The 15,725-nt window shown below is 43.0% G+C and overlaps 1 protein-coding gene across 4 annotated transcripts in view; it reads left to right on the top strand.

Annotated features, from left to right (window-relative positions):
• Positions 1 to 15,725, top strand: part of NKAIN3 (sodium/potassium transporting ATPase interacting 3) — a 568,457-nt gene that overhangs the window by 396,766 nt on the left and 155,966 nt on the right. For all 4 annotated transcript variants that reach the window (XM_074985759.1, XM_074985760.1, XM_074985758.1 and 1 more), the window contains exon 4: positions 14,809 to 15,006. In XM_074985759.1, the coding sequence (XP_074841860.1) occupies positions 14,809 to 15,006 (198 nt within the window). The remainder of the gene's footprint in view (positions 1 to 14,808; positions 15,007 to 15,725) is intronic.

Genomic DNA, 15,725 nt, shown 5'->3' with positions numbered 1-15,725 from the left:
CGGCGGGTTGCGTCTGCGGGGCTGGCGGGGGGGGGGTCATGCTGTGTCAGGTTGGGGCCACGGAGCCAGGTGGGTCAGGCTGCAGCAGTTTGGGATGTGTGGGGCCAGCAGGGGTGTCAGGTTATGGTTGGTTGGGACCACAGAGCTGGCAGGGGGTCAGGCTGCAGTGGGTTGGAGCCATGGAGAGGGTGGGTAAGGGTCATATTGGGGGGGAGTTCATTCATCTAGTGAACAAAGGTAAGTATACGTGTTCCTCGTTTTAGCAAGCACTCGTAAGTAAAGTACTTGTTTAACGAGGGATGAGCGTAGTTGTCTCCCAAAATTTCAATTCCATAGTTAAACACCGTGCTCAAAATAGCAAAGGGTAGTGGAAACTTCGAAATAGCTGCTTGTTTCAAACTTTGCTCCCGTGTGGACAGCGCCAAGTTCAAAATAAGTTAACTTGAAATAAATTATGCAGTTTGAGTTATGGCTGTATTGTAGCCTTAGTCCAATACTTTACAGGTTGAAACTCTGTAATACAGACCTCCCTAATCTGGCAGCATGCAGGGCTGGAGCACTCACTGACAAAAAGCTGCAGTCTTAGGCCAGGAATGTCATAGGACCAGGGATGAGTGGAGCCTGGTGGAATGGCTGAGCAATGACCCAGTGTTCCAGGGGCTGACAGAGGAGCCCTAGAATCCTGGGGCCCAGCAGCCAGAAGCAAACCCCTGGCACCCCAGAGACTGGCAGCAGAGCACTGACTTCTCCTGAGCCAACAAATTTTCTGGTTTGGAACCAGTCATATCTCAAAGGTACTGCACCAAAAAGATTCAACCTGTAGTCATACCTAAAATGATGAGGTCAGTCTTGAAAGTCACGCAATAATGAGTAGGATGTCTTCATGTCACCCTCCTATTTGTGAGTCCATTGATGGCTGATCAGCCCAATTCTGGAACTGCAGAACTTATCACAGAAGGGGCAGGTCTTGTTACCTGTTGGAGTAGTGCGGGGCAGTTTTAATGCTCCTTTCTTCTTCTCCTCCTCATCTCCACTGCAGCAGGACCTCTCAATTTGTTCTGCCCCCTCATGGATTACCTTTGTCCACTGGGGACAATCTTGGGCAAGGTTCTCTCAAGGGTCAACGCCGATGTGGCAGTTTTTCATGTGTGTCTTCATCATGTCTTTTTTTGCTTCTGCTGGCCCCCAGTGCTCCTCTGTCTTTCCTCCACCTCGGAGAACAGAATCTGTTTTGGGCGGTGCTGATCAGACATCTGAAACACATGACCAGTCCAATAAAGTTGTTGATTAGTGATAATGAATTCAATGCTAGTCATGTTCTGACCATGATTCTGGGATGCATTAGCAGGTGTGTTGTGAACAAGACACGAGAAATCATTCTACCGCTCTACTCTGCGCTGGTTAGACCTCAGCTGGAATATTGTGTACAGTTCTGGGCACCCCAATTCAAGAAAGATGTGGAGAAATTAGAGAAGGTCCAGAGAAGAGCAACTAGAATGATAAAAGGTCTGGAGAACATGACTTATGAAGAAAGGCTGAAAGAATTTGGCTTGTTTAGCTTGGAAAAAAGAAGATTGAGGGGGGACATGATAGCGATTTTCAGATATCTTAAAGGGTGTCATAAGGAGGAGGGAGAAAACTTGTTCTTCTTGGCCTCTGAGGAGAGAACAAGAGGCAATGGACTTAAACTGCAGCAAGGGAAGTTTAGGTTGGACATTAGGAAAAAGTTCCTAACTGTCAGGGTGGTCAAGTACTGGAATAAGTTGCCAAGGGAGGTTGTGGAATCTCCCTTGCTGGAGATATTTAAGAACAGATTACATAGATGTGTATCAGGGATGGTGCAGATAGTGGTCGGTCCTGCCGTCGGGGCAGGGGACTGGACTCGATGGCCTCTCGAGGCCCCTTCCGGTCCTAGTGTTCTATGATTCTATGATTCTATGTTCATCTTTTGCAGAAGGCTAGTGTTCGTGCACCTATCTTCCCAAGAGATATTTAGGATTCTCCTGAGCAAGCATTGATGATATTGTTCAGGTACCTTCAAATGACACTTGTACATTGTTCAGGTTTCACATTCATGCAGTAGCATTGGAACAACCACTGCACAGTATAGCTTTGTTTTGAGATAGATGTCCCAGTTCTCAAACACTCTTTGTCTCAGGTGCATGAAAGCAGAGCTTGCACGGCTCAGGCAATGCTGAATTTCCACATCAGTGCCAACTTTAGCAGAAAGATGACTTTTAAAGTATGGGAAGTGCTCCACATTTTCCAGCAGTTCTCCACTGATTTCAATAGAAGGTGCATCAGATTGTCCCATCGGCAAGGGTTGGTGGAGCACGTTGGTCTTTTTGATGTTCCGTGTGAGGCCAAGGTTCTTGTAAGCTTCAGCAAAGGCACTTAAAATGGTCTGAAGGGCTGTGGGACAAAGAGCAGCAACCATGTTGTCATCCGCATACTGGAGCTCCGCGATCTAGGTTGTGGAGGTCTCACTTCTAGCCTTCAGTCTCTTGAGATTGAAAAGCTTCCTATTCATTCTATAGACAGTCTTCACACCATCTGGAGGCATGCCATCAATAAGGGGAAGGGTCATGGCAATGAACATGCAGAACAGTGATACGGCAATGATGCAGTCCTGTTTGACTCCCATTTTGACCTCAAAGGGCTCACTTTGGGATCTGTTGTTGCTCAATGCTGTGTCAGTCATGTTGTAATGAAGCATCCTCAAGATGCTAATGAATTTTTGGGGAAACCAATGTTTGAGAGGATGGTCCCCAGGGCACTACGACTGACTGAATCAAATGCTTTGGTCAGGTTGATGAAACTCGTGTTCCAGGCTTGATTTTGTTCACAACATTTTTCTTGCTGTTGCGGGGCAGTGAAGATCATTTCCACCGTTCCTCGGAATCATCAGAAGCTGCACTGGGATTCTGGGAGAATTTCTTTTGAGGGTGGCATGTGTCGGTTTGCAAGGATTCAAGCTAAGATTTTCCCTGCCATTGCTAAGAGGGAGATGCCACGATAGTTTCCACAATCCAGCTTGTTACCCTTCTTGAAGAGACTGACAACTAATAGGTCTCTGAAATCTCACAGCATCTGTTCCCTATCCCAGATCTTGAGAATCAGGAGGTGGAATTGTTTTTGGAGTTCTCAGCTGCCTTCTTGGAAGACTGCAGCGGGGATTCCATCTAGTCCAGTTGCCTTGTTGTGTTTCGTCACTTTGATGGAAGCATGGCCCTCGCTCAGGGTAGGAAGTGTTGCAAGATTGCCCTAGATGGTTGTTGAGGGATTTGATCAAGGTATTCTAGGACCACGGTGGAGGGGCAGTTCACGGACTCATTATAATGCTCCCTCCAGCGAGAAGCAATGGCTTCATTGTCTTTCAAGAGTTGGGTACCATAACTGATCTCAGGTGATTGATTCCATGTTTTATTGGACTATAAACAGCTTTGGTAGCATTGAAGAAACCACTTGTAATGTTGATGTCTGTGAGATGCTCGAGTTCTCAGCCTTTCTGAGTCCACCACTGGTTTTTCAGAGTTCTTGTATTACATTGGACTTCTGTCTTGGCACTGGCATTGGCATGTGCTTCTCTCTTCCTTGTTCAGTTGATGTCATGTTGCCAAACCCTAGAGGCTTTCCTTTTTGCCTCAATAAGGCATTCAGTTACCACATTGTTCTCATCACACCAGTCCTGATGCTTCCTGGACTGGTGGCCATTGGTTTCTCCACAAGCTGCAATTGTGGTATTTTTCAGCTGACACCAGTGTTCTTCCACGTCTTCAGGGTGTACTGTTGGCAGCTTTCTTTGGAGCACTATCTGGAAGTCACTTTTTCTGATGGGATCCTTCAAGCCTTGTACATTGATCTTTCATCAGATCTCTTTCCCTTGATTTCTCCACGTGGTGACAATCCTAATCACCATTGTGAACTGAATAAGGTGGTGATTAGTCCAGCAGTCATCCACAATAGTCACCGCATGTGTGAGAAGACACCAAGCCAGTCATGAGTCTGGACAGTGACATAGTCTATGAGGTACCAGTGCTTTGATCAAGGATGTTGCCATGAGGTCTTAAATTTGTGTTTGTGGAGGAAGGGGGTGTTCATGGTAATGAGATTGTGTTCCAAACATTTCATAAGGAGGCACTCCATTACAGTTGCTGTTGCCAACTCCTTCTTTTCCAATGCTAGTCTGCAAGAGGTCTGCATCTCTTCCAACTCTGGCACTGGAATCCCTCAAGGGAATAATCTTGTCTTTTGGGAGGATGCGTTTCAAGACTGTGTGCAACTGAGTGTAGTAGAACTTCTCATTTACACTATCTTCAGTGTCTAGAGCACTGATGACAGTTGCCTATTGGTTTTTGGCAAGCTTGAAGTGGAGAGTCACGAGATACTCATTGACGCTGACAAGGACTTCATATAGGATCTTTGTCAGTTTGTTTTTTATGGCAATTCCTGCACCATGCATTCCTTTATCTTTCTTTGCATTTTCTTTCCAGAAAAAGGTGTGCCCTCCTGCTTCTTCTCTAAGCTGTCCTTCTTCTGGTTTACACGTTTCTGCCCGGGCAGCTATATTGAGGTTGAATTGTGACAGCTTGTGGGCAATAACTGCTGTTTGTCTTTTGGGTTGCTCACTGTCTGTGTTGTCCATTAGAGTCTGAATATCCCATATTCCAAAGTTTATGGATCATTTTCTGTCACATCAAGGTGAACACACTGAACACAGTTATCCAGTTGGGGGCTTGAGGTTAGCTATGTTAGGGCACCTTGTGTAACCTCCTCCCCATGTGGGGTGAGCAGAGCAGACACTAAATAGGGATACTTAGTCATGGATAGAGCAGCTGGACATTTCTAGCACTTCGGTCCTTGAAACAGAATGACTCATACATCCATACATCACCAACGTGCAGGTCCATCAATAAAGGTGTCTAGATTTCACAGTTACCATACGGCTTAAGTTTAGGAGAGTAGTATGCAGTGGAAGATGCCTTTGAGTGACTTCTTTTAACGTGGAGGAACTGTTTCACTGCAGCTGTCACGTGGTTCTTGACGGATAGAAGGCTCAGGTCTAATGTGAGTGGGCTTGTGTGTTCCAATGAACCCGAGAGTGATTCTGTAGGGACTCTTGTACTTCCAGCAGGGTCACTTCTGGCAGCAAGGTGAAGTGGGGTAGTCCAGATGCAGAACAATCCTAAAATTCCTCAACAGCAGAACAGGCAGAGGATAGCCAGGGTAATGCTGCAACATCTGTGAAGGTGGATGAAGGCTGCACTGGACAGGAGACTCCCAATTGTCGTGAGGTCAATGCAGCTCAGTACATGAACACATTTTGTTTACTGTTAAGATCTCCTAGTTTGGAAGCTCTTTCGAAAAGGGACTATCATCTGATAAGGAGGCTTCACAGAATCAATTTGTATGTACTTTTGAGAAACAATATAATGTTTATTTTAAGCATTTCTGTATTTTATATATATATATATATATATATATTATTATTACATTTGGGGAAAGTTATTTTGAGTTCAGACAATATAGTAGTGACAGTAGGTGTTGAGATTCAGACTCTTAAAGCACTGTAATTGTTAAAACATGACTGTCAACATCATAGTTGAAAATACACACAGTTCCTTAACTCGATTCCAAGGCTAGTGCTACACTCTCCCCTAGTCTTGGAAGTTTGATGCAAATGAGTAGTCTCAAAAATGCTAAATGGTTGTCCATTTGCATATTTGAGCAGTTCATTTGCATATTCATGGTAGAAAACAAACAGCATAAATGTGGTTCTGCTAGCAAAAACCCCCGTTGTCAGCAGCCCCTTATGCCTGGAAACATTTGCCAGCAGAACCACATCTACACTGTTTGTTTTATGCCATGAATATGCAAATTAGCCACCAGAATATGCAAATGAGTGGTCATTTTGTATTTTTTGAGAGTGCTCCTTTGAGTGTAGCACTAGCCTCAACTAGTTCTCAACAACAATTTTCTTACTTTCACTTTCTTTAAATTTAGATTATTATTGATGGAAATAATTTTGTCTGTGGGTGTATGGTGAAAATGTTCACCAAAATTTACCAATGAAATTTGAATCATTCTAAGTGTATTTATAAATGTCTGTATAGTATCTCACACATTTATAAAACTATTATTAGTATATTAGCCATAAACAATGCTTTTGTCTGGAAGAGTAAGAGACAGAGTGGATCAGTGTCCTTCATCTTGACCTTTGTTTTTATATGAGTTTCTTTATTTCAGCAAACAATAGCAAAACCACTAGCTGATTTTATAAAGATCGCATATCTGACCTATTATACACCTTAGATGTTTCCTAGAGAGGAGATACACTTTGTCTACTACAAATGATTCATTTTTTTTCAAGCTTTCATTTACTGATCAGTAACTTAACATTTATTGACTCTACTATTTCCACTTTGTGGAGTGACATGTTAGAGACTAAACCAAACCACCAAGGGTTTTTTTGTTTTTGTTTTTGTTTTTGTTTTGTGTAGTTTAATCTTATAGGACTCTGTTATCTGTTGGACAATTTTGCATCTGCTTTGGAGAATCAGAGCATGGTACTCTGGCATTCATAGTCACCCACAGCTGCTAAACAAAAGTAGTCATACAAAAACTGCTGTGAGCTAATCTTTTTTCCATCAGAGCAGAGAATCTGAGAGTGATATGGGTGATCCCTTCTCTCATTGGCTCACTAGAGCAACGGAGTCCAATAAGAATTCAAAGATTGCCACACTTGTGGTTGTCATCTTTCTATGTTTGCCACATTATAGCTGTGTCTACACGTGCATGCTACTTCGAAGTAGCGGCACTAACTTCGAAATAGCGCCCGTCATGGCTACACGCGTCGGGCGCTATTTCGAAGTTAACTTCGACGTTAGGCGGCGAGACGTCGAAGTCGCTAACCTCATGAGGGGATCGGAATAGCGTCCTATTTCGACGTTCAATGTCGAAGTAGGGACCGTGTAGACGATCCGCGTCCCGCAATGTCGAAATTGTGGGGTCCTCCATGGCAGCCATCAGCTGGGGGGTTGAGAGATGCTGTCTCTCCAGCCCGTGCGGGGCTCTATGGTCACCGTGTGCAGCAGCCCTTAGTCCAGGGCTTCTGGCTGCTGCTGCTGCAGCGGGGGATTCATGCTGCATGCACAGGGTCTGCAACTCGTTGTCGGCTCTGTGGATCTTGTGGTGTTTAGTGCAACTGTGTCTGGGAGGGGCCCTTTAAGGGAGCAGCTGGCTGTTGAGTCCGCCGTGTGACCCTGTCTGCAGCTGTGCCTGGCACCCTTATTTCGATGTGTGCTACTGTGGCGTGTAGACGTTCCCTCGCAGCGCCTATTTCGATGTGGTGCTGCGCAACGTCGATGTTCAACATCGACGTTGCCAGCCCTGGAGGACGTGTAGACGTTATTCATCGAAATAGCCTATTTCGATGTCGCCACATCGAAATAGGCTACTTCGATGTAGGCTTCACGTGTAGACGTAGCCTATATTATACAAAAATTTATTAAATAATATAATAATACTGTTTGGTATTTCATTATAAATAATACAAACAGCAAAATTTCAAGTGACCCATTTATTAATGTTATTAGAAATCAGTGTGACACTTTGCAATTTTTATCTTTTACTACTACTTATTATTTCTTGGTGTCCCTCAGAGCCAGGCACTCCCAGCCCTGTCTCCTGACACACTCTAAATAAATGCCCTCTTCCTCCTCCAGAGCTATTCTCTCCCAGAGGCAGGCTGTCCTAGCCTCCCACTCCCCCAAATAAATGCCCTTCTACTCCCAAGAGACAGGCACTCCAACCCCCCACCCCCCATTCTAATTCAGTGCTGGCAACTCACCAGAGCCGCTGCTGGAGCCACCACTGGGGCTGCCACCATGCGCTTCTCCCAGCAAGCAGTGGCACATGTGCCTGGAGCGGGTGGCTGGCACTACCCATGTGCGGATTTCAGGAGGAGCCACATTTAAAGGCTCCAAGAGCTGCATGTGGCTCAAGAGTCACAGGTTGGCCACCCCCATATTTGCCACAACGCAGGGTCCTATTCGCCACATGGTGAATATATTGGATACCACGGCACTAGTCTTTACTGACCCCCTCTGTCTGGCTTGACCAAGGTCCACCACCACAGAAGCACAGAACAAAAGCAATCATATCCACCTTTCTTTGCACATGTTTCTTTTTAATCTTCTGAAAAACAAAAATTGAAATCCCAGAACTGTCAAGAAGCAAGACTAGAGCTATTAATTCATTTTTGTGAGGCTATAAGTGTATGCGTAGCATATCTGTGATGCGATTTAATTTTTAAATGAGGAATTTGGTATGTTACTGAATATTTTTAAAAAATCCAGTTTAAATTAAAAAAAATTCCTGCATTTCCATTAACATTAAGAGTAACGTGCACCAGTAAGGTGTAATATCCAAAAAATATGTACAATATCGTGTGTTTTTAAGGATGAAATTCATACCTGTGCAGAGTACTGCCAGCGAAAGTCATATATACAAACACAAATCCCACTTAATATCTCAGGCTTTAAATCTGAGGATATAAGAACAAGACCATCACTGTAATTTCCTGCTTGGCAGATATGATGGTTATGTTGATAAGGTGACTGTATGCCTATTTCTTATATTGACAAGAATAGCAATTTTATTTTTACTTCTTCACATTACAACCTGGAGTTCTCTTGTGATACCAGAGATATGCACAATTTTGCCTTCTTCTTATGTCTTTGATTTAGCTCTAGACTATCAAAGTGGGCCAAACAGATGACAAAATTATGCACTAGGCAAATGATTCTCTTGTATTTGTATCTAAGTCTAGTGTGACCGATACAAACTTCTAGCCATTAACAATAAGCTTAGACTCCTCTCAGGATATGAACTTAATTGAGGTAAGTCAAATATTTTAGGTATTAGCAAATATGCCTGCAAAAGCATTTTCTCAAACTAGAGCTTTCAGAGGTAGGCCTCCTATGAGATATTTAGGCGGACTGATTCCTAAAAATTGTCCCGTTCATTTCTAAAGTAAATATAGAACCAATTACTGCTTAAGTGACTAATGGGGTTTGGGAGATGAAATTCATTAACCGTCAGTTAAACTAATATTGTGAAAATGAGTGTCTTTCCCAGAGCTTTATTCCTTGAGGGGTCCCTATTCCTCAAATTTATTTTAAGAAATTCAAAATTGTTTTCAGAACACCCCTTTGGGATGGAGGTAAGAAACTAAAACTGCCTTTCATTGAATTGCAGATCTCCTGCTCCCTGGAAGGATTTTGTTTTTCCCAATTTAGCAAATTGGCTTCCATCTTTTTTGTTAAGCCCAGCAATATTATAGCTGTTAGATATGACCAAACAGACATGACCTGACTTTCAGATTGAACAAGAATTGGTATATACTTTCTATCTTTCAGGACATAGAAAATCAAATTATAGATTTGCTGTCTCCTGAGCTTCTGAATTACACGTTTGATGTCTCCTTGGCTGGGAGGCAAGCTTGGCCAAACTTGACTAGAAAGTGCTGCTTCCATCCATTCAGCCATATAACTGCTGCCTTCTGGTTGAGGGATAGCTCAGTGGTTAGAGCATTGGCTTTGTAAAACCAGCAGTTGTGAGCTCAATCCTTTCAAAGGTCTGGGGCAGGTTAACTTTTAAAAAAAAAAAAATCTTCTGTGGATGGTGATAGGTCCTGCTGTGAGTGCAGGGAACTGAACTCCTCAGCCTCTTGAGGTGCCTTTCAGGGAACTGGACTCATTGACCTCTCAAGGTCCCTTTCAGCTCTATGAGATATGTATAGCTCCATGTTTCAAACAAACTTAGCTGTAAAGTCAGTGCAAAACCTTAATAGAGAGGGAGTGGATGGGCAGAGTGATTATGATGTGTTGCAGTTACTTGACAAAAGATAAATTTAAACTATTTGTAAATCTTAATACCCTAGCTTGCCCTGCTCCAGAGCATGGACATTTCTCTGGTTAAAGCATTTACTTACAAAAGGTATTTGGACTGGAATAATTGGAAGCTTTTATTATTATTTTGCAGGAAATTTCCTGAATTTACTCAGCCAGCAGTAACCTTGTCTGATTTTCTAGTTCAAAAACGTGTGCTGAAGTTTGGCCATTTGAGAACTGCTTGGAAGAGAGATTTGAATACAGTGTTATCTCCAACCCAAGGGACTATAACTGTAGCTAATGTTATAAAAGCAACTAAAGACTTGACACTCCAGCTTTATCACCAAAAAACACTTTTCAAATATTCTGGTCACCATATAGGCTAGTGGCAATGAGCCTCATAAATACTTAACATGGTTGAAAACGTAATTCCCTCCGTGCTCCAGGTTTTGGGGGCACCCCTGCATGAAGACTGGTATGGGGTGTGTCAAAGGACCAATTTGATATTGGATATTAACTTGGAGCACCACCACCTCTTAATTTTCGCTCTTGTAAATATTGCTGATGGGGGCATCATTCCAGGTTTTGGTGGGGTGGTAGGGCTGACAGCAATGCCAGGCCCCAGGGCAAAATGGGAGGAGGTCTAGCGCCATACCCCCTCCCAAGCTGGCAGAGTGGCAGAGAGGCACAACCTGCTGCAGCCCCTGTGAACTGCTCTGTGTGGCAGTTCAAAGGGGCCAGGAGATCCCATCCACCCTTGAAGGGCTGACCTGGGGGCAATTTTCCCTCTGGACTCCTGCTGTCGTGTGTCTTTGTGTGGGCTCCTCCCTTCCCTCTTTGGTGTGTGAGTCTATGGTCTCCCCTCACTTTGCTTGTGTCTGAGTGTTTGTGTGTGTGTTTGTGTGTGACTGGGGTGGGGCTCCCCTCTGGTGTGTGTGCTTGACTGGGCTCCCTCCTTCCTTATGTGTTTGTGTGTGTGCACGCGCACACTTGCTTTTAAAACACCTCTGTTAGTAACTGATGGGGATGGTGCCATGGTGGCACACACCTGAATAAACACACCTGACCTCAGTATTGGTGCACAAGACAAAACTCCCTCCACTCATAGTGCCCCACACCCCAATCTCCTTTCTCCTGAACTCCCCACACACACCCCATCCCTCTGCCCTGAGCTGCCCTTCCCTCCTCATTCCACCCAACACTTACATCTCTTAAAGCACTGTTTTACAGCAGCAGCCCTCCCAGGGGTGTTGCGGGGAGGATAGGTTGTGGTAGTACACTGCCTGTAAGGAACGTGTTACTTTCATCCCAGGTTATGAATAAAAACAAAAGATTGGAAGGAGGTTCCAATCCTTGTGTTTCTCTCAGGATTTGAGAGTAGAAACATCATCTCTGTGACATTCACTGAAAGTACTCGAGTTTGAGAGACTCTGCTACCCTCTGAAATATTGAAAAGTGAGAAGGAGCTACAATTACTTACCATTTGGAAGAAAAGAATCATGCAGGAGACACACAGCTATAAAATGGCTGGCTGTTTAGAGCAAAGATTTGTTGTTTCTGCACAGTAACCAATAGCAAAGGTGTTGTGGGAAAAAGTTCTTAGAATTCAAAAAAGCATTTGCTATCCTGCTGAGGAATCAACATTTGAGTGTAACTGTCTGGGCCCTAACTGGTAATCTGACCCAGTCCACTGTGAAAGAAAGATTCTCTCAGACAAGTGCAAAGTGCAACTAAATGGAAGAATAGATACCCCACCCTGGGGTACTGTCATTCCCCCAAATATTGGAGAGTTGGAAAAAATAGAAATATTTTAAGTGTAATTTAAGCAGTGTGTGTGGTGTGACAGCATGTTTGTTTCTTGACAGGAGGGAAAGATCCCAGCAGGTGGTCATTCTTTAGCTCTGCTTCTCGTATAGTGAGGCATTCCTAGGGGATAAACTAAGGAATAGCCAGCCCAGGGGGAGGAGGAGGTGGAGGAGAGAGAACAGTGAATTAGCTTTTCAATCAGTGTGTCTGGGGACAGGTGGGGAAGCTTCAGAGAAATGGCAGTGCCAGAGATGCATAAATAAATAGTGTCCTACATTCCTCACACTCCGAGGTAGTGGGGAGATAGGAGCTAATGCCCTGTTGTGGCAGAGGTTTGGGGGTGCTGCTGCCATTCCCATTGATTCCCCCCCCCGATGACCCTCCTGATTCCTGGTGATTACCTGGTAACATGGCAGCATGGTTCCAACATACAGATTTTGTAGCTAAAGCATTAATCCAGCACAAATGGAAAGATCAATCCCCACCAAATATTAGCGCATGGATCAGGGATATGACTTAACTTACAGTGAATGAATGACTGGAATTCCCCAGAAAAATAAAAATGCAGAGCAATTTTGGCTGACATATTAGAGGTCTATGTTTAACATAAACCCTGATGATAGATTTGTCTCTTCCCCTCTGCCCCTTTTATTTTACACCTCTTTATTTACTTTGAGCAGTGTCTGAATTGAGTAGAATCTGGAATTTTGTTGTATTTGGAAAATGGTAATAAAAATTAATATAAAACATAATTTATTATTAGTTATTTCCTGGCTCCAATATCTCATAGATCCAAATGCTTCTGAACATGCACAGAAAAAGTCAACGTAATTATTTAAATTTTAATGATGTGAACATAAAACATTAAATAAACATAAAAACATCTTTCAAGTCACACCTTTCATCAGAAGAGTAGTTCTTTTAAAAATTTAAAGCAAGATGCAAAGTAATTATATTTGTATGCACCAATAAAACGCAATTGTATGGTTGTTGGGCTTAAACAGTCCAATTGCCCACAAAGTGGTAACTGAGATGATCAACTTTTAGAATTAGAATAGACAGTGACTGTCTTACCAAACTGTGGTGTTTTAGTGGTAAAAACTATATGTGACTGAACTTATCCACGTACAAGTATATTTTTTATGATTGATTCTCCTGAGACATCAGGAAAAGGCTAACCAAACACAAACATGTAAACGGGGCATCTAAATAAACAAAACTTAAAAACTGAAAATACAAGAGAGAAAATAAAAATATAAATCTTCACAAAGACTTGCTGCTACCACTAATATATTTCTGTACTCTGGGGTTCAAAATATTTCATATTTAGTATTTGATTTTTTCCACATGCTTACTCCACATACACCTCAGAAGCAGCTGCAAAATTAGATGAAATGAGCAGATCTGGTCAGTCTGACAAATTATACTTTCTCACTCTGGGTAACTTCAAAAAGTACATTACAGGAGTCTATAAAAAAACAGGGATTGTTGTGATGATCAAAATAAAAAAATGCCTTTCATTTATAATTACATTTTACCTAAACACAGTTGTCTGTTGAGTTTTATTTCAGTTAAATCAGATATCACCCTAGAGTGGAGAGTGAAAAATAAGACAGATATCTCATCAAGTCTAAATAATGGCCCAGCAACTACATATTTTATATAATGGCAAAAATCCTGCTACCGAATAAAATAGTGATGGCAGCAAGTCTTTGTTAAGATTTGTATTATTATTTTCTCCCTTGTGTTTTTAGTTTTTAAGTTTTGTTTGTTTAAATGCCTGGCTTACATGTTTGTTTTTGGTTAGTCTTTTGCTGATGTCCTAGTGGAAGACAAGCATTTTTGCAGGCACAACTGGAGTTGTCTTCAAAAACTTATTGGTATTTTGCCTCTTCCACTGCTGTGCTAAGCTTTGGAGGTGAAAGTGAGTGGGTGAAAATATGCATATTTTACTGATAGCTTTACACAAAATAATGGTGCTTGGTCCTACCAAGAGGGCAGGGAACTGAACTGGCTGATCTCTTGAGGTCCATTCCAATTCTATGAGATATGTAATGGAGTTTCTTTATGAAGTCCTACCATCACTCAGATGTAGCCCAGTCATCATGATGACAGGAGCCCAGGTAGGCTAATTTTGAGTGAGTGGCACTGCATCCACTGAGCCAGGAGACAACTCCACACATACAAACTTAATTCAGTAAAGGAAATTGGGGCAACCTGAGCAGCCCTGGAGTTTGCAGAACCTAAGCACAGAGCCAAGCCCAGCAAGCCTCACAGACAACAAGACCAATAGCTCCCGTGGGCTACTGGACAAGGTGGGAGTGGGTCATGGCTCTGCATCCTGAGAAGAGGTGGGGACAAGGGTGAAAGGGGCAGGGCCTAGGGCAGTCAATCCTTAGAGCCTCCTGATAGGCAGTGCTGCCATCCTGCACACACACATACAGACACAGATGCGTGGAGTGGCGCAGTAACACTGCCATGGCATTTCAAAGGGGCCCGGAGCGCCTGCCACTGCTGAAGTGGTAGCAGCAACTAGAGCTCTGGGCTCTTTGAAACACTGGGTCCCAGGGCAGCTGGCTCCTTTGCTGCCGCCCCTCCCCCCGCCCCGCCCATTGGTGGGCGTGCTCACAGCACAGGAGCTGCCACAGTAACGAGAATGCTGGGCACGACCAACTGAAACCACACCAGGGCTTCCATCTTCAGACAATTTACTGTTTGTGACAGAGTGTAAACATTTATAAAGGCGACTGAGCTCAAAAAGGTGGAGAACCCTATGGGTGTAAGTGACTGTCTCCTTTGCCAACCAGAAAAATAAAAATTGCTGGAGAGGCTGTCTAGTAAAGTAATAACTAGACTGTGTTTTTAGACTCCAAGTTTCTTTTGGACAGGGACTGTTATTTGCTTTGTGTTTCACAGAACACCAAGCCAATCAGGGCCCCAAGGAAATTTTTCTCTCTCTGTTTCAATGGTTTGAGTTCATATTAGGACTTTTTACATGTTTATGTAGCTTAGTTTTTCTGGTATATGTGAAGTTACATCATTTCCTGTTGTCACTTTCAACGCTGTGTCCAAAGATGATTTCATCCCCTTTTCTCTCTCTTTCTCCTAGGAAACAGATCTAATGACTTTTAACATTTCAATGCACCGCTCCTGGTGGCGAGAACATGGGCCAGGCTGCATACGGAGAGTGGTGCGTCCTTCAGCCCCTGGCATCCTAGAGGATTACTCCTACATCTCTGTGACGGGCTGCATCATTGATTTCCAATATCTTGAGGTCATTCACAGCGCCATCCAAATACTACTGTCTGTAAGTTTCCATTTTCTGTTATCATCAGATTTTACCATTGATACTAGTCTTTATTATGCTATTGTTTCTGTTTATTGAGTGAATGATTTCAGTAACTGACCAATAGCAGTGCAGATTTTAAGTTGCATATTTGCATATAAAACTTTGCCATTTGAAGTGTGCTCTGGTCTCATATGCTCATGTTTCATAACAGCCCTGCATTGGGAACACGAGTGGCTCATGGTGCTACCCTTCTCTATGACAGTAAATTTCATCTATGCCAATTAATGCTCATTAACTAGAACATGTGCAGAAAGGGAACACGGATGTGGCACAAACACAATCAAAATGAATTTATCTAAAACTTTCACCCGATGTTTGTAGTAAATGGAGGGGAGCATTCATTCTGAGTATAACTGTGTCTCAGGTGGTAAATAATCTCCTAATGCAAACAACTGAGAAAGGTCAGGGCAATTGTAGTAATTTAGAATACTGTTATTCCTATTCTGTGATATTCTGGATCTTCTGTAGGAATCTGGTGGAGACAAACATTTTACCTTATTGGGACACTCACTTTATAAGTACCCTACCACTCTGAAACTGCACACCATTTAATATAATAATAATATTGCACCCTCCAGGGAAGCCTATCATCTATGGCCTTGTCTACACTAGCTAAAAACTTTGAAATGGCCATGCAAATGGCCATTTCGAAGTTTACTAATGAAGCGCTGAAATAC

This window comes from Carettochelys insculpta, chromosome 2 (assembly GCF_033958435.1).
Source record: "Carettochelys insculpta isolate YL-2023 chromosome 2, ASM3395843v1, whole genome shotgun sequence".
NCBI lineage: Eukaryota > Metazoa > Chordata > Testudines > Carettochelyidae > Carettochelys > Carettochelys insculpta.
This window is presented reverse-complemented; position numbering and strand designations above follow the sequence as displayed.